The 14,524-nt window shown below is 54.5% G+C and overlaps 3 protein-coding genes across 5 annotated transcripts; 1 reads left to right on the top strand and 2 right to left on the bottom strand.

Annotated features, from left to right (window-relative positions):
- Positions 1 to 313: 313 nt before the first annotated feature.
- On the bottom strand, positions 314 to 3,701 carry LOC128914809 (aryl-hydrocarbon-interacting protein-like 1; the record flags this gene model as incomplete). The annotated part of the gene is made up of 6 exons (XM_054214415.1): positions 3,157 to 3,701; positions 2,302 to 2,481; positions 1,906 to 2,094; positions 1,652 to 1,828; positions 1,384 to 1,525; positions 314 to 879 (listed from the first exon to the last, which is right to left on the bottom strand). Coding segments are annotated over exons 1-6 (1,350 nt in total), but the record flags the coding sequence as incomplete, so codon positions are not given.
- Positions 3,702 to 3,824: 123 nt separating this feature from the next.
- TAF7L (TATA-box binding protein associated factor 7 like) lies at positions 3,825 to 10,089 on the bottom strand. Its single transcript, XM_054214419.1, has 11 exons — positions 9,794 to 10,089; positions 8,555 to 8,633; positions 8,259 to 8,392; positions 7,738 to 7,864; positions 7,471 to 7,529; positions 6,379 to 6,451; positions 5,855 to 5,971; positions 5,460 to 5,648; positions 5,248 to 5,360; positions 4,869 to 4,928; positions 3,825 to 4,265 (listed from the first exon to the last, which is right to left on the bottom strand). The coding sequence occupies exons 1-11, from the start codon at positions 9,857 to 9,859 to the stop codon at positions 4,221 to 4,223; spliced, it is 1,062 nt and encodes a 353-aa protein (XP_054070394.1). The 5' UTR covers positions 9,860 to 10,089; the 3' UTR covers positions 3,825 to 4,220.
- A 153-nt stretch (positions 10,090 to 10,242) lies between these two features.
- LOC128914810 (magnesium transporter NIPA2-like) lies at positions 10,243 to 14,410 on the top strand. 3 transcript variants are annotated; one of them, XM_054214416.1, is made up of 5 exons: positions 10,243 to 10,403; positions 10,944 to 11,000; positions 11,699 to 11,789; positions 11,929 to 12,089; positions 13,404 to 14,410. In XM_054214416.1, the coding sequence occupies exons 1-5, from the start codon at positions 10,265 to 10,267 to the stop codon at positions 14,036 to 14,038; spliced, it is 1,083 nt and encodes a 360-aa protein (XP_054070391.1). In that variant the 5' UTR covers positions 10,243 to 10,264; the 3' UTR covers positions 14,039 to 14,410. The 3 variants fall into 3 exon arrangements, with proteins under 3 accessions (XP_054070391.1, XP_054070392.1, XP_054070393.1); XM_054214418.1 differs by having other exon boundaries at positions 10,273 to 10,403; positions 11,685 to 11,789; XM_054214417.1 differs by lacking the exon at positions 10,944 to 11,000.
- Positions 14,411 to 14,524: the final 114 nt, after the last annotated feature.

Below are 14,524 nucleotides of genomic sequence, written 5' to 3'. Positions count from 1 at the left end.
CTGCCCCACATTGCCCTACAGCTGGCTTTTCCATCTCTGCTGCTGGGCTCTCTTCCTCCTCCGCCTCCCTCTCCTCTTTTTCTTCCTCCTCCGCCTCCCTCTCCTCTTTTTCTTCCTCCTCCGCCTCCCTCTCCTCTTTTTCTTCCTCCTCCGCCTCCCTCTCCTCCTTTTCTTCCTCCTCCGCCTCCCTCTCCTCCTCTTCTTCCTCCTCCGCCTCCCTCTCCTCCTCTTCTTCCTCCTCCTCTTCTTCTTCCCCCTCCTCCTCCACCTCCTCCTCTTCTTCTTCCCCCTCCTCCTCCACCTTCTCCTCCTCCTCTTTCTCATCTTCCTCCTCTGTCCTCCTCTCTGCTCCCCATCTCTCTGGCTTTGCCCCACAGGTGTCCAGGTTTTCTTTTCCCCCCTGTCCCATCTCATCCCTCTCTTCCACCTTCACCTCCGACAGCTGCCCCTGGGCTGCTTCTCCTCCTGGTGCTGCTCCTTTACACTCAGCCCTGGGGGTCCCTTGTTCTGCTTGGTCATCCCCTGGTTGTTCTTCTTCTTTGGTCCCTGGACCCCATTCCCCCTGCCCTGGGGTCTCCGGGACCCCAACCTCACCCTGAGGTGCCTCTTCCCGCAGCATCGTCCCATCACTGACCTCCCCGCTCTCCTGCCCCTCGCTGGCCTGTGGCCGCCGGGGCGACTGGAAGAGCCCCTGGTAGCGCTTCCGATCCTCCACGTGCTTCTTCCTCATCCTCTCCCCCAGCTGCTTCAGCTCCTTCTTCACAGCGGCCGCCATGGAGGGGTCGAGGTGAGCCACCCGCAGGAAGTCCTCCCGTGCCTCCCGCTCATTCCAGACAGCTGCGTGGGCCTTTGCCCGCTTGAAATAGGCCTTGGCGTTGTCTGCCGGGAGAGGAGAGCCCCCAGTGGGGGTCCTGGAGCTCAGGGCCACCAGCCAAAGGAGCTAGAGAGACCCTGGGAACCCAGGGGACATGGAGCACAGGTACCATCATAGGCAGGGGAACATGGGGTGGACACGCTTGGAGGTAGGGGTACCATATGGGCAGGGGGACCTGGGACATGCATGTACCACCAGGGGACATGGGGGGCAGGGGTCATCATGGGCAAGGGGAACTATGGTGGGTAGGGGGATCTGGGTGATGTGGGACAACATTATGGGCAGGGGGAACCTAGAGGACTTGGGGTACAGGTGCCATTGTGGGCAGGGGAAATTGGGAACATAGGCACTGTCATGGGCAGGGGGACCTGGGACATGGGTTCTGCAGTGGGCATGGGGATCCAGGTGACATAGGTACCATCACAGGCAGAGGGATGTGGGATGACCATTGTCACGGAGGGGGGCTGTGGGCATATCTTGGCGGGGGGCGGGATGGAGGGCACAGGTACCGTTGTGTTTCTGAAGGAGCTCCGTCGTGTGCTCCAGCACCTCGTAGTACTCGCCCAGCTCCAGCTGGCACTGGCAGTAGTTGAGCACCAGCGGTGTGACCAGGCTCTCCAGCTTCAGCCAGCCATCCTCCCACGGCTTCTCCTGCCCCGGGGAGCCACAGTGGGTGGTTCACGGCTGTGGCTGTCCCCTCCCGGGCACCCAGGGCCCACGGGGCTTTGCTGAGGAAACCCAGGTCGGGATGAGAGGAGGTGGCCAGGTCCTGCTCACCTTGGCCTGGAGGTTCCTCAGGCAGATGACAGCCTCCTGGTACTTCTCCGCTGCCTGCCCAAACTCCTTGCGGAGGACGAGGCGGTTGCCCTCCCTGTGCAGCACGGGCACCGCCGCCAGCTTCTCCTCCTTGCTCATGGCCCAGGTGTCACGCTTGTACGCCCAGGGCTCCTCCACCTGCACGGGCAGAGGGAGCTGAGCCTCCTGCCCTGATCACCCCTGCGCTGGCAGCCATCCCCACCATTACCCCTTACCCGGAACAACTCCATGATGAAGATGAGGGGCTGCGGCGTCCGCTGCAACTCGTCCAGGTCCTCATAGCCGGTGCTGTGGTAGTCAAACATGTTGCCCATGCCACAGCGGTGCTTCTGCCCTTCCAGGGGGTCCCGTCCCTCCGCGATCCTCCGCATGCCCCTGGAGACCAGGGCGTACATGCCCGTGTGCTGCAAGGAGGGGGAGCACCCTGCTCAGCCGCAGGGGGCCAGCCTGCACCCCCTTCCTCTGGGGCAGCCCCCCAATGCTGTGGCTAAGTGACACCTGTGTCCCCTGTGCTTGCACCAGGCAAGGATGGAGCATCTCTAGGGTGCACGGTCCTGCGCCCTGGCTCTGCAGAAAGGAAGGGAGCAGGCTCCCGTCAGCCCCTCACTCACAATGGCATCGCACCAGAACTCGGCCACCTCCCCGGCTCTCATGGAACGGAGCAGCGTCTCCCAGATCTCCAGCTTGAACATCTTGCCCACGATGATCTCCATAGGGATGCCAGCTTCCCGGCTGTCGTCGATCACTGTCCGCTCAAAGTCATCCTTCAATGTTTGGAAGTGGAAGGTGATCTGCCCCGGAGAAAGCTCAGTGTTGAGTGGAGGAAGGCACCCCAGTGAGAGCCCTCCATCCCCTCACCAGCCCCCCATCCCCAGGACATGGGGCCAAATCTGCTCCTGGCGAGGTGCTGGTTTGATTGGCAGCTCTCCATCTGCAGCAGGAGATTGTGCCTCCTACCCACTTATCTTAGACAGCAAGCAGATGGTGGAGTGTCTCAACGCCCATCGGTGCTGTATCTTGCTCCCCCTTTATAACCCAGTACGGAGGACCTGGCACAACCCACGCTGATCTGCCCCAGCCCACTGTCTGGGGAATTTCAGAAATCCTCAAGATCACCCGGTTGCCTGCTTGACATGTCAGGCAAGGCAAATTTCCAGCCACACATGGTGGCTGCTGAGCTCCTGACAGCCCCAGGACAGAGGGAGGAGGCAGGTAACAGCACCAATGCAAAGTGAAGGCAGTGGGCAATGTCAGCCACCGCTGTGAGGGCAATGTGGCTGCCTGTGCCCAAAACAGACCTCCTGGCACACCCTTACGAGGGATCCCCTGGAGGTGGGATCCCCTGGAGATGGGATCTCCCCATACCACAGACCTGGAGCTCAACTTGTCCCATAATGGGCAGGGATAGCAGTGTCGGACCCACTCCCCCTTCCTAGGGCTTTGGGGTACCAACCAAGACAATTTACCTTGCTCCCATCCTGCAACTTCGGCAGCTCCCCTTGGCCTCCATGCAGAATCTTCTTTTTGACCCCTTCCACATTCAGCAGGTAGGTTTCCTCCATGGCCACCCCTGACAGGCCCCAGAAGCAGGTCACAGGCACATGGGCACACTCTGGACCTTCCTGAGCTCCGTGTCTTCCTTGGGGTATCTCCCTTTCTTCACTATCTGGACACACAAGTCATCATCCCAGGGCTGCCGCTGGCCTTTTGTTTTCTGGGTTGGGGCAGAGCCTGGAAGCCTTCTCCCTGTCCCCTGCCCTTCGGGATGCAAGAGGGGCGTCCTGCTGTGGCACACCCTCACTGAAGCCCACGGTGCCCTCTGTCGTGTTCTGGAACTGCCTTTCTAATCCTCTTCCCACCCTGCCAGGTTAATCTGGGATTTGCCTGCCTAGTCTGTGAGGAATTAAAGAAACTCCCCGATCAGGAGGGCCTCCTTCTTCCCACAGCGTGACAGCTCACGGAGTCCCCTTCGCACGCAGTCTCCCTTTGACCCAGCCACAGCAGGAGCATTTCGGTGGAGGAGCCCAGCAATGCTGGTGCGAGCACCAGCCAGGGGCTGTGCGTGGTCAGGCACAAACTGGCAAGAGGCAGTGCTAGTCTGTGCTCCGGAGACCACAAAGGAACAGACCAGGACTGGAAACAGTAGTTTATTGAGTCTGGTTTGCAGACACAAGCATTCCTCAAACACAAGAACAAGCTCCTACCAGCCCACAGCCCATCAAGCACCAAGACTCAATAAGACGCACAATGCCACACTGCACTGTCTCAGGGAGAACTAAATCCCTCTGGGAGAATGGTGCTGAATATTTACAGTAAATCCAGGGTTTTGGCTGCTCTCACGGGCATAGTCCAACTCTTTAGCTCCACCAGCCAAGCCCAGCACAACGTACATGAGAGCAGCTCTGGACACGGAGCCTCTAGTGCCGCCCAGTAGCACATCTGGCAGCAGAGGCGTGTGACTAGAGCAAAGACTTCAGCGTGATGAACGCTTCCAGCTCTGCTCGCAGGTACAAAGACCCAGGCTTGCTCCTCACTTCTCCATGAGGGACTCCAGCTGCTCCTGCAGGGACGTCATCTGGAAAGAGGGAGTGAGGCATTTACAGTAAGGCATGGCTGGGACTCCTGGCAGCTGCAGCCCAAGCACTTCTGTGTTTCTGCGGATCTTCCACCTACACCAGTGGCTGCTTTGCCTGTACGTCGCAGGAGCCGTCCCTGGGCACCTCTGGGGCAGAACTCAGCACTGCCCACAAGGCGAAGCCACACAACATGAACCTGGGAGTGGGAAACTCCTGCCTTGGTACCTGGCTGAATCTCAGCAGAGCTGCCCAGGTGGGAAATCTGTCAAGACCCTGCAGCTACTGCCCTTTTTGTACACGGCTGCTAGTGGGTTTGTGTCATGTTTTAGCCCAGCAATCCTAGCAGCTTTAGGCTGCTGACTAGACATGTTTTGTCTCACCACTCCTCCAGAAGGAGGGCTGCAATCAATCCCATTTCCTATACCTCCTTGTGCTTTAGGAAGCTCCATGCAACTACAGATGAGGTACAACCACACCTGACCTGTAACACTGCAGTTCAAAGCAGCTGGTGTGGTAGAAGATTCAGGAAACTTTGTCAGAGGCCAAGCCTAGAACCGTGTCATGACCCAGTCCTTCCCAATCCACTGTGGGATTTTCCTCACCTGCTGCTTCTCTCGCTCTTCTTGCTGCTTGAATTCATCCAGCACAGCCTGGAGACGGGTCTGCAGAGACAAACATGCCACACCACAGTTAACAATGCGTTCTCAACCGAATGGGTGCTGCCACAACACGTCAAATGGTGCAGCAAGCCCCAGGTTGCACTGACAACCAGCCCCCTTATCTCCTGCAGTTTCATGGATTGCTTTGCCTCCATAGGGAAATGCTGGAGTATGTGTGTGGTCACACCACAATTATTTTTAACCCAGCAGGCAAAGGCCCTTGGCTTTTCCAGGGCAGCAGCTGAATCAGTCTGCTGGATCGAATGTCAAGCCAAAGCTAAGCAGAAGACTTGAAGAGACGCCAGGAGAGTTCTGTTCTCACCTTGAGGGCTAGGTTCTCCACTTTCATGATGAGATCTTCCTGGCGCTTCCTCCTGTCCTGGGTCTCCTGGAGTTTACTTTTCAGGTTGTCAATCTGTTTCTGGATCCCCATGACTGGAAGAGAGGGAGCTCAGACCCAGAGCAGCGGCAGAGCTGGGCAGCGCAGCCAGCCTGGCACCCTGGTGATTCTGCTGCGCTCTGCCACCCACTCACCTATCTGGTTGGACCCCTCGTTCTCCTGTTGCTGCCCATCGGACTCATTGAGCTTGTCCTGCAGCTGCCTCTCCAAGTCCTCCTCAGTGTCCATGATGTTCAGGTCTTCGTCGTCATGATGATCCCTCTCATCTTCATCTTCGCTGCTGCTGCTGATGTCGTTAAATATCTCCCGTAGTTCATCATGTTCTAAGGGGGTGCAAAAGGGAAGAGGGAAGAGGGAAAACGCAGCTGATGAGCTCCCAGCACCCTTTGCCCGCTAAGGACCACATCAGTACATGGAGCCTGTCTCAATGCCCTCTCTCCTTCACTCTGGTTAGGGCTTACCCCAGAGAGAATGGGCCCAACTGATTACTTAGATGCTAGAAAGAAAACAACAGCGTTCCCCCCTGCACCTGAGGAGCCATGGCCTTGCTTATGTCCCGACATCCCTGGGGAGGAGATATCCAGGCTGGTGAGCGAACCGTGGTTGTCTACTTCTTTTGTTTCATCTTCAGCAATGACTTCCCAGCCTGACAGCGGGAACAGACGAGTCAAGGGAAAAGGAGGAACATGAAAGATGCGGTACGACGAAACAACGCTAAAAATTGCAGGAGATCACTGCCCCTCCAACAAGTCTGGCCTTGCAGCTATGGATATCCAGGATGGACTTCCCCAGCACCCTTTTTTGATGACTTCTCCTCTGCTGTTAAGTTCCCGCTCAGTACAACAATTCAGTCTGCAAGGAAGGTCACCATGAAGAAACAATGAGCTCTGAACAAGGCAAAGATGAAGCCCCAAAACTCCAGTGCCTCTCGTGTGCTTATCTCCCAGTCTCTCACACCCACGCAAAGCTGAACTTGTCTCTCCTTTCCACAACCCCCAGGTCACGCACAGCGTCCTGTCCCCAGCTTGAGCTTTTTCTTTTTTAAAAGGATACGGACACTGACAGCTTCGGCGTCTGTGCTCAGGAGACGCTTCACCTCTTTTTCCACATCAGGAGACTCAATATACTGGGACAGAGAGGGGAAAGAGAACAGAGGCACTGTTAAATGCCTTGTGTGTGCCGCTGGTGCTGGTCAACTCCAACCCTCCACCTCTGGAGGGAGCCCCGTTTCAAGCCTCTTTTCTCGTATGCTTTCTGATCGTGTTCACCCTAGAAGTAATTTATGCACCTCCAGAAAGCAATGCGTCTTTTTTGTGCAAAGCTCCTTGGTGGGTTGTATGCTCTCACTTTTCTACTTATACTTCTTATGAAATAAGACTTTCCGTGTGTATGCAGAAAGTCCTTGAGGTGCTGTTTCCTCATGGATGGTCAACTTAACTCCTTCCCATCTCACTCAAAATAAGGTTTAATTTTTCACTTTTAAATTAGGCAGGAATCTTAATGCAGTGACATCACATCTCTCCTGTGGGCTATAAGAATGTCTCAAGTAATTTTTTTCCCCAAATGTCATGCAAAATAGCACTCCATCCTGTTCTCAGAAACTGCAAAGCAGAGAAGAACAAGTCTTTCCAGCCTCACGGTGCTGCAGCTCCCCAACACCTTGCCTGGCTTGTGCATATGCACAGAGACAGTCTCTGAGCTCCATCTGTTGTCACTCCCCCAGCTGAAATGACAGTTATTCTATTTGTAGTGCTGCTTGTTGGGGAAGTGAAGGGGCCATGCGTAGAGAGAAGATTTCAGACGGGAAAGCAGGAATGACTGAAGCCCCATTTCCATGCAAATCTTCCTTTCTTCTCTATGAGCAGGAAGAGATGCGGTACGGCAAGGCAGCCACAGGAATGGAGTCCAGCAGTTCTCTGCACAGAGGATTTTCCCCTCAGGAGCATCTTGGAAAACATGGAGGAAGCACCCAAAGAAGTGTTTAAATGTACTATCCTCCCTTCACCCTCATCTCGGGCAAGGAAACATGTGAAGCAACGTTAAGAAATTACATGTTTTCTGGGCTAATAGATGGTTACAGCTCTAATGTCTCTGCCTTCCTATCCCTTGGTTATTGCACCTGCATCTCTGTGAGAAGCAACTCACCTTCTTCTTAGCTGTCTTCCGGAATCGTCTCTTCCGTACATTTTTCAAGGGAAGAGTGACTGTGACAGAGGAAACAGATTGCATGTGTCAGGCAGATGGCCTAATGGGAGAGCTGCATGCCAAAAGGGAGAAGATCCCTTCAGGAAGAGAGAGAGCACTGAAAACGCAGCAGCAGCACAGGCAAGACACAGCAATGGTGAGTGCCCTGCACAGCTGTGGGGACACTGGGGTGGTGGGATGGAGGGGTTTGGCACAGCCTCTACTCACTGCCATGGTTCCAGATGAATTTCTTCTCTCTGTCCTTGTCCTTCTTCTTGTTTGCCTTGGGGTCAGTGCTCACAGTTTGCTCTTCCAAAGGCGGGTAGAGATCACCATCCACAGTGCAAACAAGCATCTGGAATCCCCGCATAAACACAAAGGGTGCTTATTGTAACATAAGGAAAAAAGTACGTGAAAGCTTTCCTGGAAAATGAACAGTGGCTGCCCACTGCATCTTGTGAGCCAAAGGGATTCATGGGCATGGGGTACGAGAAACGCCATGTTTCACACCGAGCTCAGTTCATATCTAAACACGGCAGCAGTTAAGCTGTTACAAGGACAATCCCATTTCGTGCTTCAGAAATGGGATTTCTAAACACCAAGCAGAGCGGGGAATTTTAAACTGCTAATATTGTGAGAATACAGAAATTGGCCATGGGTGTCCAGCTGCCAAAGCGTACAGGGATTTTCCTGGAGAGTGGAACACAAGGAATTAAGCTGTTGGGGCAGGCAAGAAGGACAGACCATACCTGGCAAATATCCGCTGTCTTATAGAAGGTTTTCTTGTCAATGGTTTTTAAGCTCTCGATGATGCAAGGCAGATCTACCAGCTTGGCCGCCAGTGGCACCCGGTCTACGCGGACAATCCCGTGGCGCCCATCCGCTGCAGAAAGCCACGGGAGAGGTTAATGCTGTCACTAAGCAGCTAAACTGAGCAATACATTCTTGGACAACAGAAATTTCACGGGAAAACATGTGCAAGTTGCACCGCTTCAGTTGTGGACACCCAGAGCAGTTTTAAGATGCCCTGATCCTGCTCACTCACCGTGTAGCTCAATGGTGAGCCTGTCCTTCAGGTTGACATTCCCGGACTGTACCGCTCGCCGCACAGTGGAGGCATATTCCTGGGAAGGTTGGAAAGACTCACATCAGGACTGGGTGTGCTTCCCCCGAGAATCACTGAAGGATTCTGTCCAAGCTACACACTTTTAAACAGCCCTGCCATCCCAACACAGAAAAACAACTGCAAGAGCTACAATGAAAACTGCACCCTTCTCCCACTATCACGTTAACCGTGTGGCTCTGCTATTCACAGAATCACAGAATGGCAGGGGTTGAAAGGGACCTCTGGAGATCATCTAGTCCAACCCCCGGCCAGAGCAGGGTCACCCAGAGCAGGTGGCACAGGAACGCCTCCAGGCGCGTTTGGAATGTCTCCAGAGACGGAGACTCCACCACCTCTCTGGGCAGCCTGTGCCAGGGCTCTGCCACCCTCAAAGTGTAAAGAAGTTCCTCCTTGTGTAGAGATGGAACTTCCTATGGTCAAGTTTGTGCCCGTTACCTCTCGTCCTGTCACTGGCCACCACTGAAAAGAGCCTGTCCCCATCCTCCTGACATGCACCCTTTAAGTATTTATAAGCATTGATAAGATCCCCCTCAGTCATCTTTTTTCCAGACTAAAAAGACCCAAGTCCATCAGCCTTTCTTCATAAGAGAGATGTTCCAGTCCCCTAATCATCTTGGTAGCCCTTTGCTGTCCCCTCTCCAGCTCCCTGTCCTATTCCCAGTGCCCTTCACACCCCCTGACATGATGCAACAGGCTGTGTGTGACACACTGTCACAGCCGTGACAGTGGTGCGATGCCCCCAACAGAGGGCCACAGCTCTGGGGGAAGTGACAGCCCCCCTCACCAAGCTCTTGTGGGCTCAGCGGGACAGTCTCAGCTTTAGGCACCTAACAAACACCATCAAGCGCACTGACAGCCGCAGCAACTGAAGACCCAGCACTTGCTAAAGCTCTACCCTTACAGAAATTTCCTCCCTCATCCTCTAAATTGCCTTCCGAGCCTCCTGCTGTGTGTGCCGGGGGCGCCTCTCAAGAGGAGGCCGTGGAAAAGCTCTTCAAAAAAGTGGGAATGGGCTACCCGAGGCCGAAAGCATCCAGCCTGCTCCCATGTCCCTGGCCGGCTCCGCAGACATCCCACCCACCCCACCAGCCTCGCAAACCCCTCTCCCGAGCCCGGTGCCCCCCGGGCGAACCGGACCAAGGTGCGACGGCCTCTCACCGGCGGCAGCCGCAGCACGAACTGGCTCTCCAGCTCATGCGGGGCATCGTCCTTGCTCTTACTCATCCTCTCTTCTTCCTCAGCTCGCAAATCCAGCCACAATCACCTCCTCGCCAAGAACGCTCCTACACGGTAACCCCGGCCCAACAGCCCCAGGGCCGGACTCTCGCCCACGGGCACCGGCTGGGGGTGCTGAGGCTTCTCCGGGGCCGACACCCCCGGGCAGTGCCTGCCCGGCACCTGCGGCCGCCCCCAGCCCTCGCTGCCGGAGCCACCTGCGGCCGCCCCCAGCCCTCGCTGCCGGAGCCTCCCGCAGCTGCCCCGGGCGGAAGCCGGCCCCGGTTCGCCGGCCCCGGTTCGCCTGCTCCGGCTCCCCCCGCCCGCACCGCCCGTTATGTTCGTTCCGTTCCGCTCCGCCCGGCGTCGGGGAAGGGTGACAGCGACGCACCGGAAGCGGCGGCGGGGGCTGCCATGGGGGCGGCAGGCGGGCGGGCCGGCTTTTACGTGGGGCTGGGCCTGGCCCTGGCCTCCAGCGCCTTCATCGGCGGCAGCTTCATCCTCAAGAAGAAGGGGCTGCTCCGGCTGTGCCGCCGCGGCCGCGCCAGGGCAGGTACCGCCGACACCGGGCCGGGCCGGGGGGGATTCGGGCTAACGGGAGAGGCCAAAACGGGCCGGTGCTTCCCCTGTCACCTCTTCTGTCACCTCCGCCTTGGGGCCGTGGGCAGACGGTGCACCCCCGGAGATCGCGGGCCGCCTCAGCCTGTCGCTGGCCAGCGCTGGGCCTGGGCGGCCCCTTGCCTCGCTTGGAGTGGGGGGGGTTTGGTCTAAAAGTAGACTTTTTCCACAGGGGTAGGCAGTCATCGCCAATAAAGACACGTTTGTAGAACCGCTCATGCGTTTTTGAAACGTGGGAGAACCTGGGGATAAAATCTTTTGCTTTTAGGGTAGAAGAATCGGTCGTTGCCCACGCCTGGGCCGGGCCCGCGTGTGACGAGGCAGACCCAAGGCAGCCTTGTGCTTAGAGGAGATCGAGCTGCTCCTGCTTTGCTTCTCTGAGGCAGTTCTGGCAGGATAATGAGCCTTTTGTGTAGCTTCATCTTCATCTATCGCTTCATCCGAGGTTTCTTGTTGCTCTTTCTTCCTTACTTAGGGCAAGGAGGTCACGCGTACCTGCAGGAATGGCTTTGGTGGGCAGGGCTGCTGTGCAGTAAGTACCCGCTCTGAAAGTGTAGCAAGACACACTTAAGAGGGTGTTTGTCATTGTTGTTTGACCGCTTGATTTTCATCTGAGTGTCTGAGGATGTTGTTGATCTAATTATAACTCTAAAATATTCTAAAGTCTCATGCATTACAAGGTTTCTCTGCTAAACAGGAGTTGTGGCGCTGGTCTAATGGGTTGGGTTAAGTGCTTCTGACGTGTCCTGCCCAGACAATGTAGTTATAACAGCACATCCAGCACCGTGCATGCAGTGCTACAGCGGTTTCAGCAGCTCTGTTTTATACTTTGCAACACTAATAACCAACTGTACTTGATTTACCCTTTAAAAAGCTGTAAAAGCTGTTCCAGGAGAAGAACGTGACTTGAAAATAAGAAAAGGCCTTAAAATTCGTTCAGCTTTGAGTACACCATGGGAATACTTTTCTGTGGTTACTGCTTAGCTGCATAACCACATGTAGCCACTAAGCATCACCATACATAACCACGAGCCTTCTCTTCCCAAGACAACCTATATCAGGCTTCTGCTTGTTCTTGCTGGTGCTGTTCTTTCTTTTGTTGCATGACGTACCTCGGAGAAACGTGGAATGCTCAGATGGAAATAGAGGCTCTCTTCTGACTGCACTCAAATGTGTATTATGCTGAATTGCTCCTACTTTGATGCTCACCTGACAGGGTTTCTCTTGCAGTGGGAGTTGGAGAAGCAGCAAATTTTGCTGCCTATGCCTTTGCCCCTGCAACGTTGGTAACTCCACTGGGTGCTCTAAGTGTCCTTGTTAGGTAAGCAGCCTCAGAAACACCCTCACCTCACCAACCACCCCTTAGTGGTGAAAGCAGTTACTCTGCTTTCCTTTGTCTCTTCCCTCAGGCACTCCATCCCTTGGCCTAATTGGTTTGGGGTTTTTTTGCTATCTTTCAGTGCAGTTCTGTCTTCCACCTTCCTGAATGAGCAGCTGAATGTTCATGGGAAGATTGGCTGCATCCTCAGTATCCTGGGCTCCACAGTGATGGTGATCCATGCTCCGCAGGAAGAAGAGGTTTCCAGCCTGGAGTCAATGGCAGAGAAGCTGAAAGATCCAGGTACTTAAATAAAAGGGATCCTGCTAATTTCAGGCTTGGAAATGATAGCAGATACAAAAGATAATAGGATACAACTCGTCTAAATTGGGAAGGACTGAACTAAAGGGTAATTGAGCTGTTTCTTGCTCTGCATACCAGTGGAGGAAACACTCCCCTGTGTCTAGGATAGCTTGTGGGTTTCCTTCTGTGATGGGAAAAGACTGGGGTCTCCACGCTCTAAATCTGAAAGATTGGTGACTGTCAAACAGCATTTAATGCACGTGTTCAGACGATTTACACCTTGTTAACTAGCTCAAAACATACAGGGACATGTCAGCTTCAGAATGGCTTTTTAGGACTGTCAGGTCCTGTTGACTGTGGGATGAAAGAAGCAGATGGGAAGCCCACTTTGCAGAGAGGGAGTCCGAGTGATGCTCCCAAGTCACTCGGTCTCTGCTGAAGCACAAATGTGAAATTGGGTCATTAACCTAAGTAAGTGTGCTTTTTTTTGTACTGTCTATGAGGTGTAGATGCAAAAAGGGAAGAGCATGGGAATTAGCTGCAGCTGTCATCAGAAGTGGTTGGGCTGTGGCAGTGCCGGGATAGGTGAGAGAATTCCTGTACATGAGGGTGGTGGTGGCGTGGCTGAGGGAAGACAGAGGAGGAACTTCAGGCAAAGATGAGTGAGCGATTCAAGGAATTATGCCCAAGATCGAGTAGTCCTGACATTTATGTTAGAGGATGAATCAGGTTGCAAAGATATGATTTGGGCAATAGTGTGAATGGCAGAATAAGTCACAGGAGAATGGAGGAAGGAGGCATAGGGAGAAGAGGGAAGCAGAGTAACAGATGCTGCTGCTCATTAGAGGGAGTGCTCTGGCAGGGCCTCGCATTCCTGTGATGTGGTGCTTTCCTCTTTATCCCACTACAGCCCGCAGAGTTCAGCTAGGGCTTCCCAAGCCTTCTGTCGCCCTCCTGGGCCTCCTGCAGAGCTGTGCCCCCTTATCTTCCTGGTCAACAAGCCCCCCACCTCCACTAGTGCCGTAGAGCCTGGCTGTGCCCCTTCCCCTTCCAGCACGGGCGGCTGTATCCCCTGACAGGCTGATTTGTGGAGCAGTGCTGTGATCAGCGCTATTAAAGAGCTGCTGCTGTTTCCGCAGCTTTGTTCAGGCTGGAGACCAACCCTGCTTCCCAGCCCACCTACAGGTGGAGGCTAAAAAGACAGACTGATGGGGCAGTTACCCATCTGTCCTCCATCTCTACTTGCTGTTCAGTTACATCTGTCACTGGTGCTACTGTTCTCTGATAGACCTCTTTAATTCTTTTTTCCCCAAGGATTCATTGTATTTGCTGTATGTGTCCTGGTGAGCTCCCTTCTGCTTATCTTTGTGGCTGGACCCCGTTACGGACAGAGCAACGTCCTGGTTTATGTTTTGGTCTGCTCTGCCATCGGCTCGCTTTCTGTGTCTTGCGTCAAAGGCTTGGGGATTGCCCTGAAAGAACTGTTTTCTGGGAAGCCAGTCCTGAAAGAACCACTGGGTTGGGTGCTCCTGGTGTGCCTGGTGATCTGCATCAGCGTCCAGATCAACTATCTGAACAAAGCCTTGGACATCTTCAACACATCCGTGGTCACACCCGTTTACTATGTGCTGTTCACCACATCAGTCATGATGTGCTCTGCCATCCTCTTCAAGGAGTGGCAACACATGGTGCTAGACAACATCATCGGCACCATCAGCGGCTTCCTCACCATCGTGTCTGGCATCTTCCTCCTGCACGCCTTCAGGGACATGCCCTTCACCCCTGACCTCCTGCCCCTCTTCCTGCAGCAAGGCAGGACAGACCTGCACGCCTCGTGGAGGAGTGCAGACAGGCATCAGTCATGTCAGCACCAGCCTCTTCTGCGCTCAGAGGACAAAGGCTCTCAGAGCGCAGAGGAGGAAGAGGAGGAGGAAGGTGAAAGCGTGTGAGGAAGCCTCTGAACTGATAGCTTTCTGCTCCCACTGCCAAGCAGCTCCACTGCAAGGTTGAACATGCTGCCTCAGCTACTGCTGCACTAGCAGGAGTTGGCAGTTACCATCTACCCCAGGCGTGAGATGGGCGACCTGCCACTGCCAGGAGGCTGACAGGGACAGCAGCCTCCTGTGGCTACAGACAGAACCCCTGGGAACAGCTCAGTTCCTGGGATCTGGTGCCTCTTTGCTCTTCTTTTACATGAAGATTTGATCCGCCTTCATCAGGACAGAGACTTCAGCTGCGCAGAGGCCCGCAGCACTAATACAGTGCTAACCCTTACTGAATGCGAAGACCACGCATTTGGGGACGCTTCACAATATTTTTTAAAAATATACTTAGAAGATTAACAGTTACAAAGTAATCTAACATGGTGCTAAGATTACAGGGAAAGAAGATGAATGTCTGGCTTTACAGATGACATACCCAGAGTATTAATTCAA

The sequence above is a fragment of the Rissa tridactyla genome, chromosome 9, assembly GCF_028500815.1.
Source record: "Rissa tridactyla isolate bRisTri1 chromosome 9, bRisTri1.patW.cur.20221130, whole genome shotgun sequence".
Taxonomy (NCBI): Eukaryota; Metazoa; Chordata; class Aves; order Charadriiformes; family Laridae; genus Rissa; species Rissa tridactyla.
Note: the sequence above shows the minus strand (reverse complement) of the source record. Positions and strands in the feature narration are given on the sequence as shown.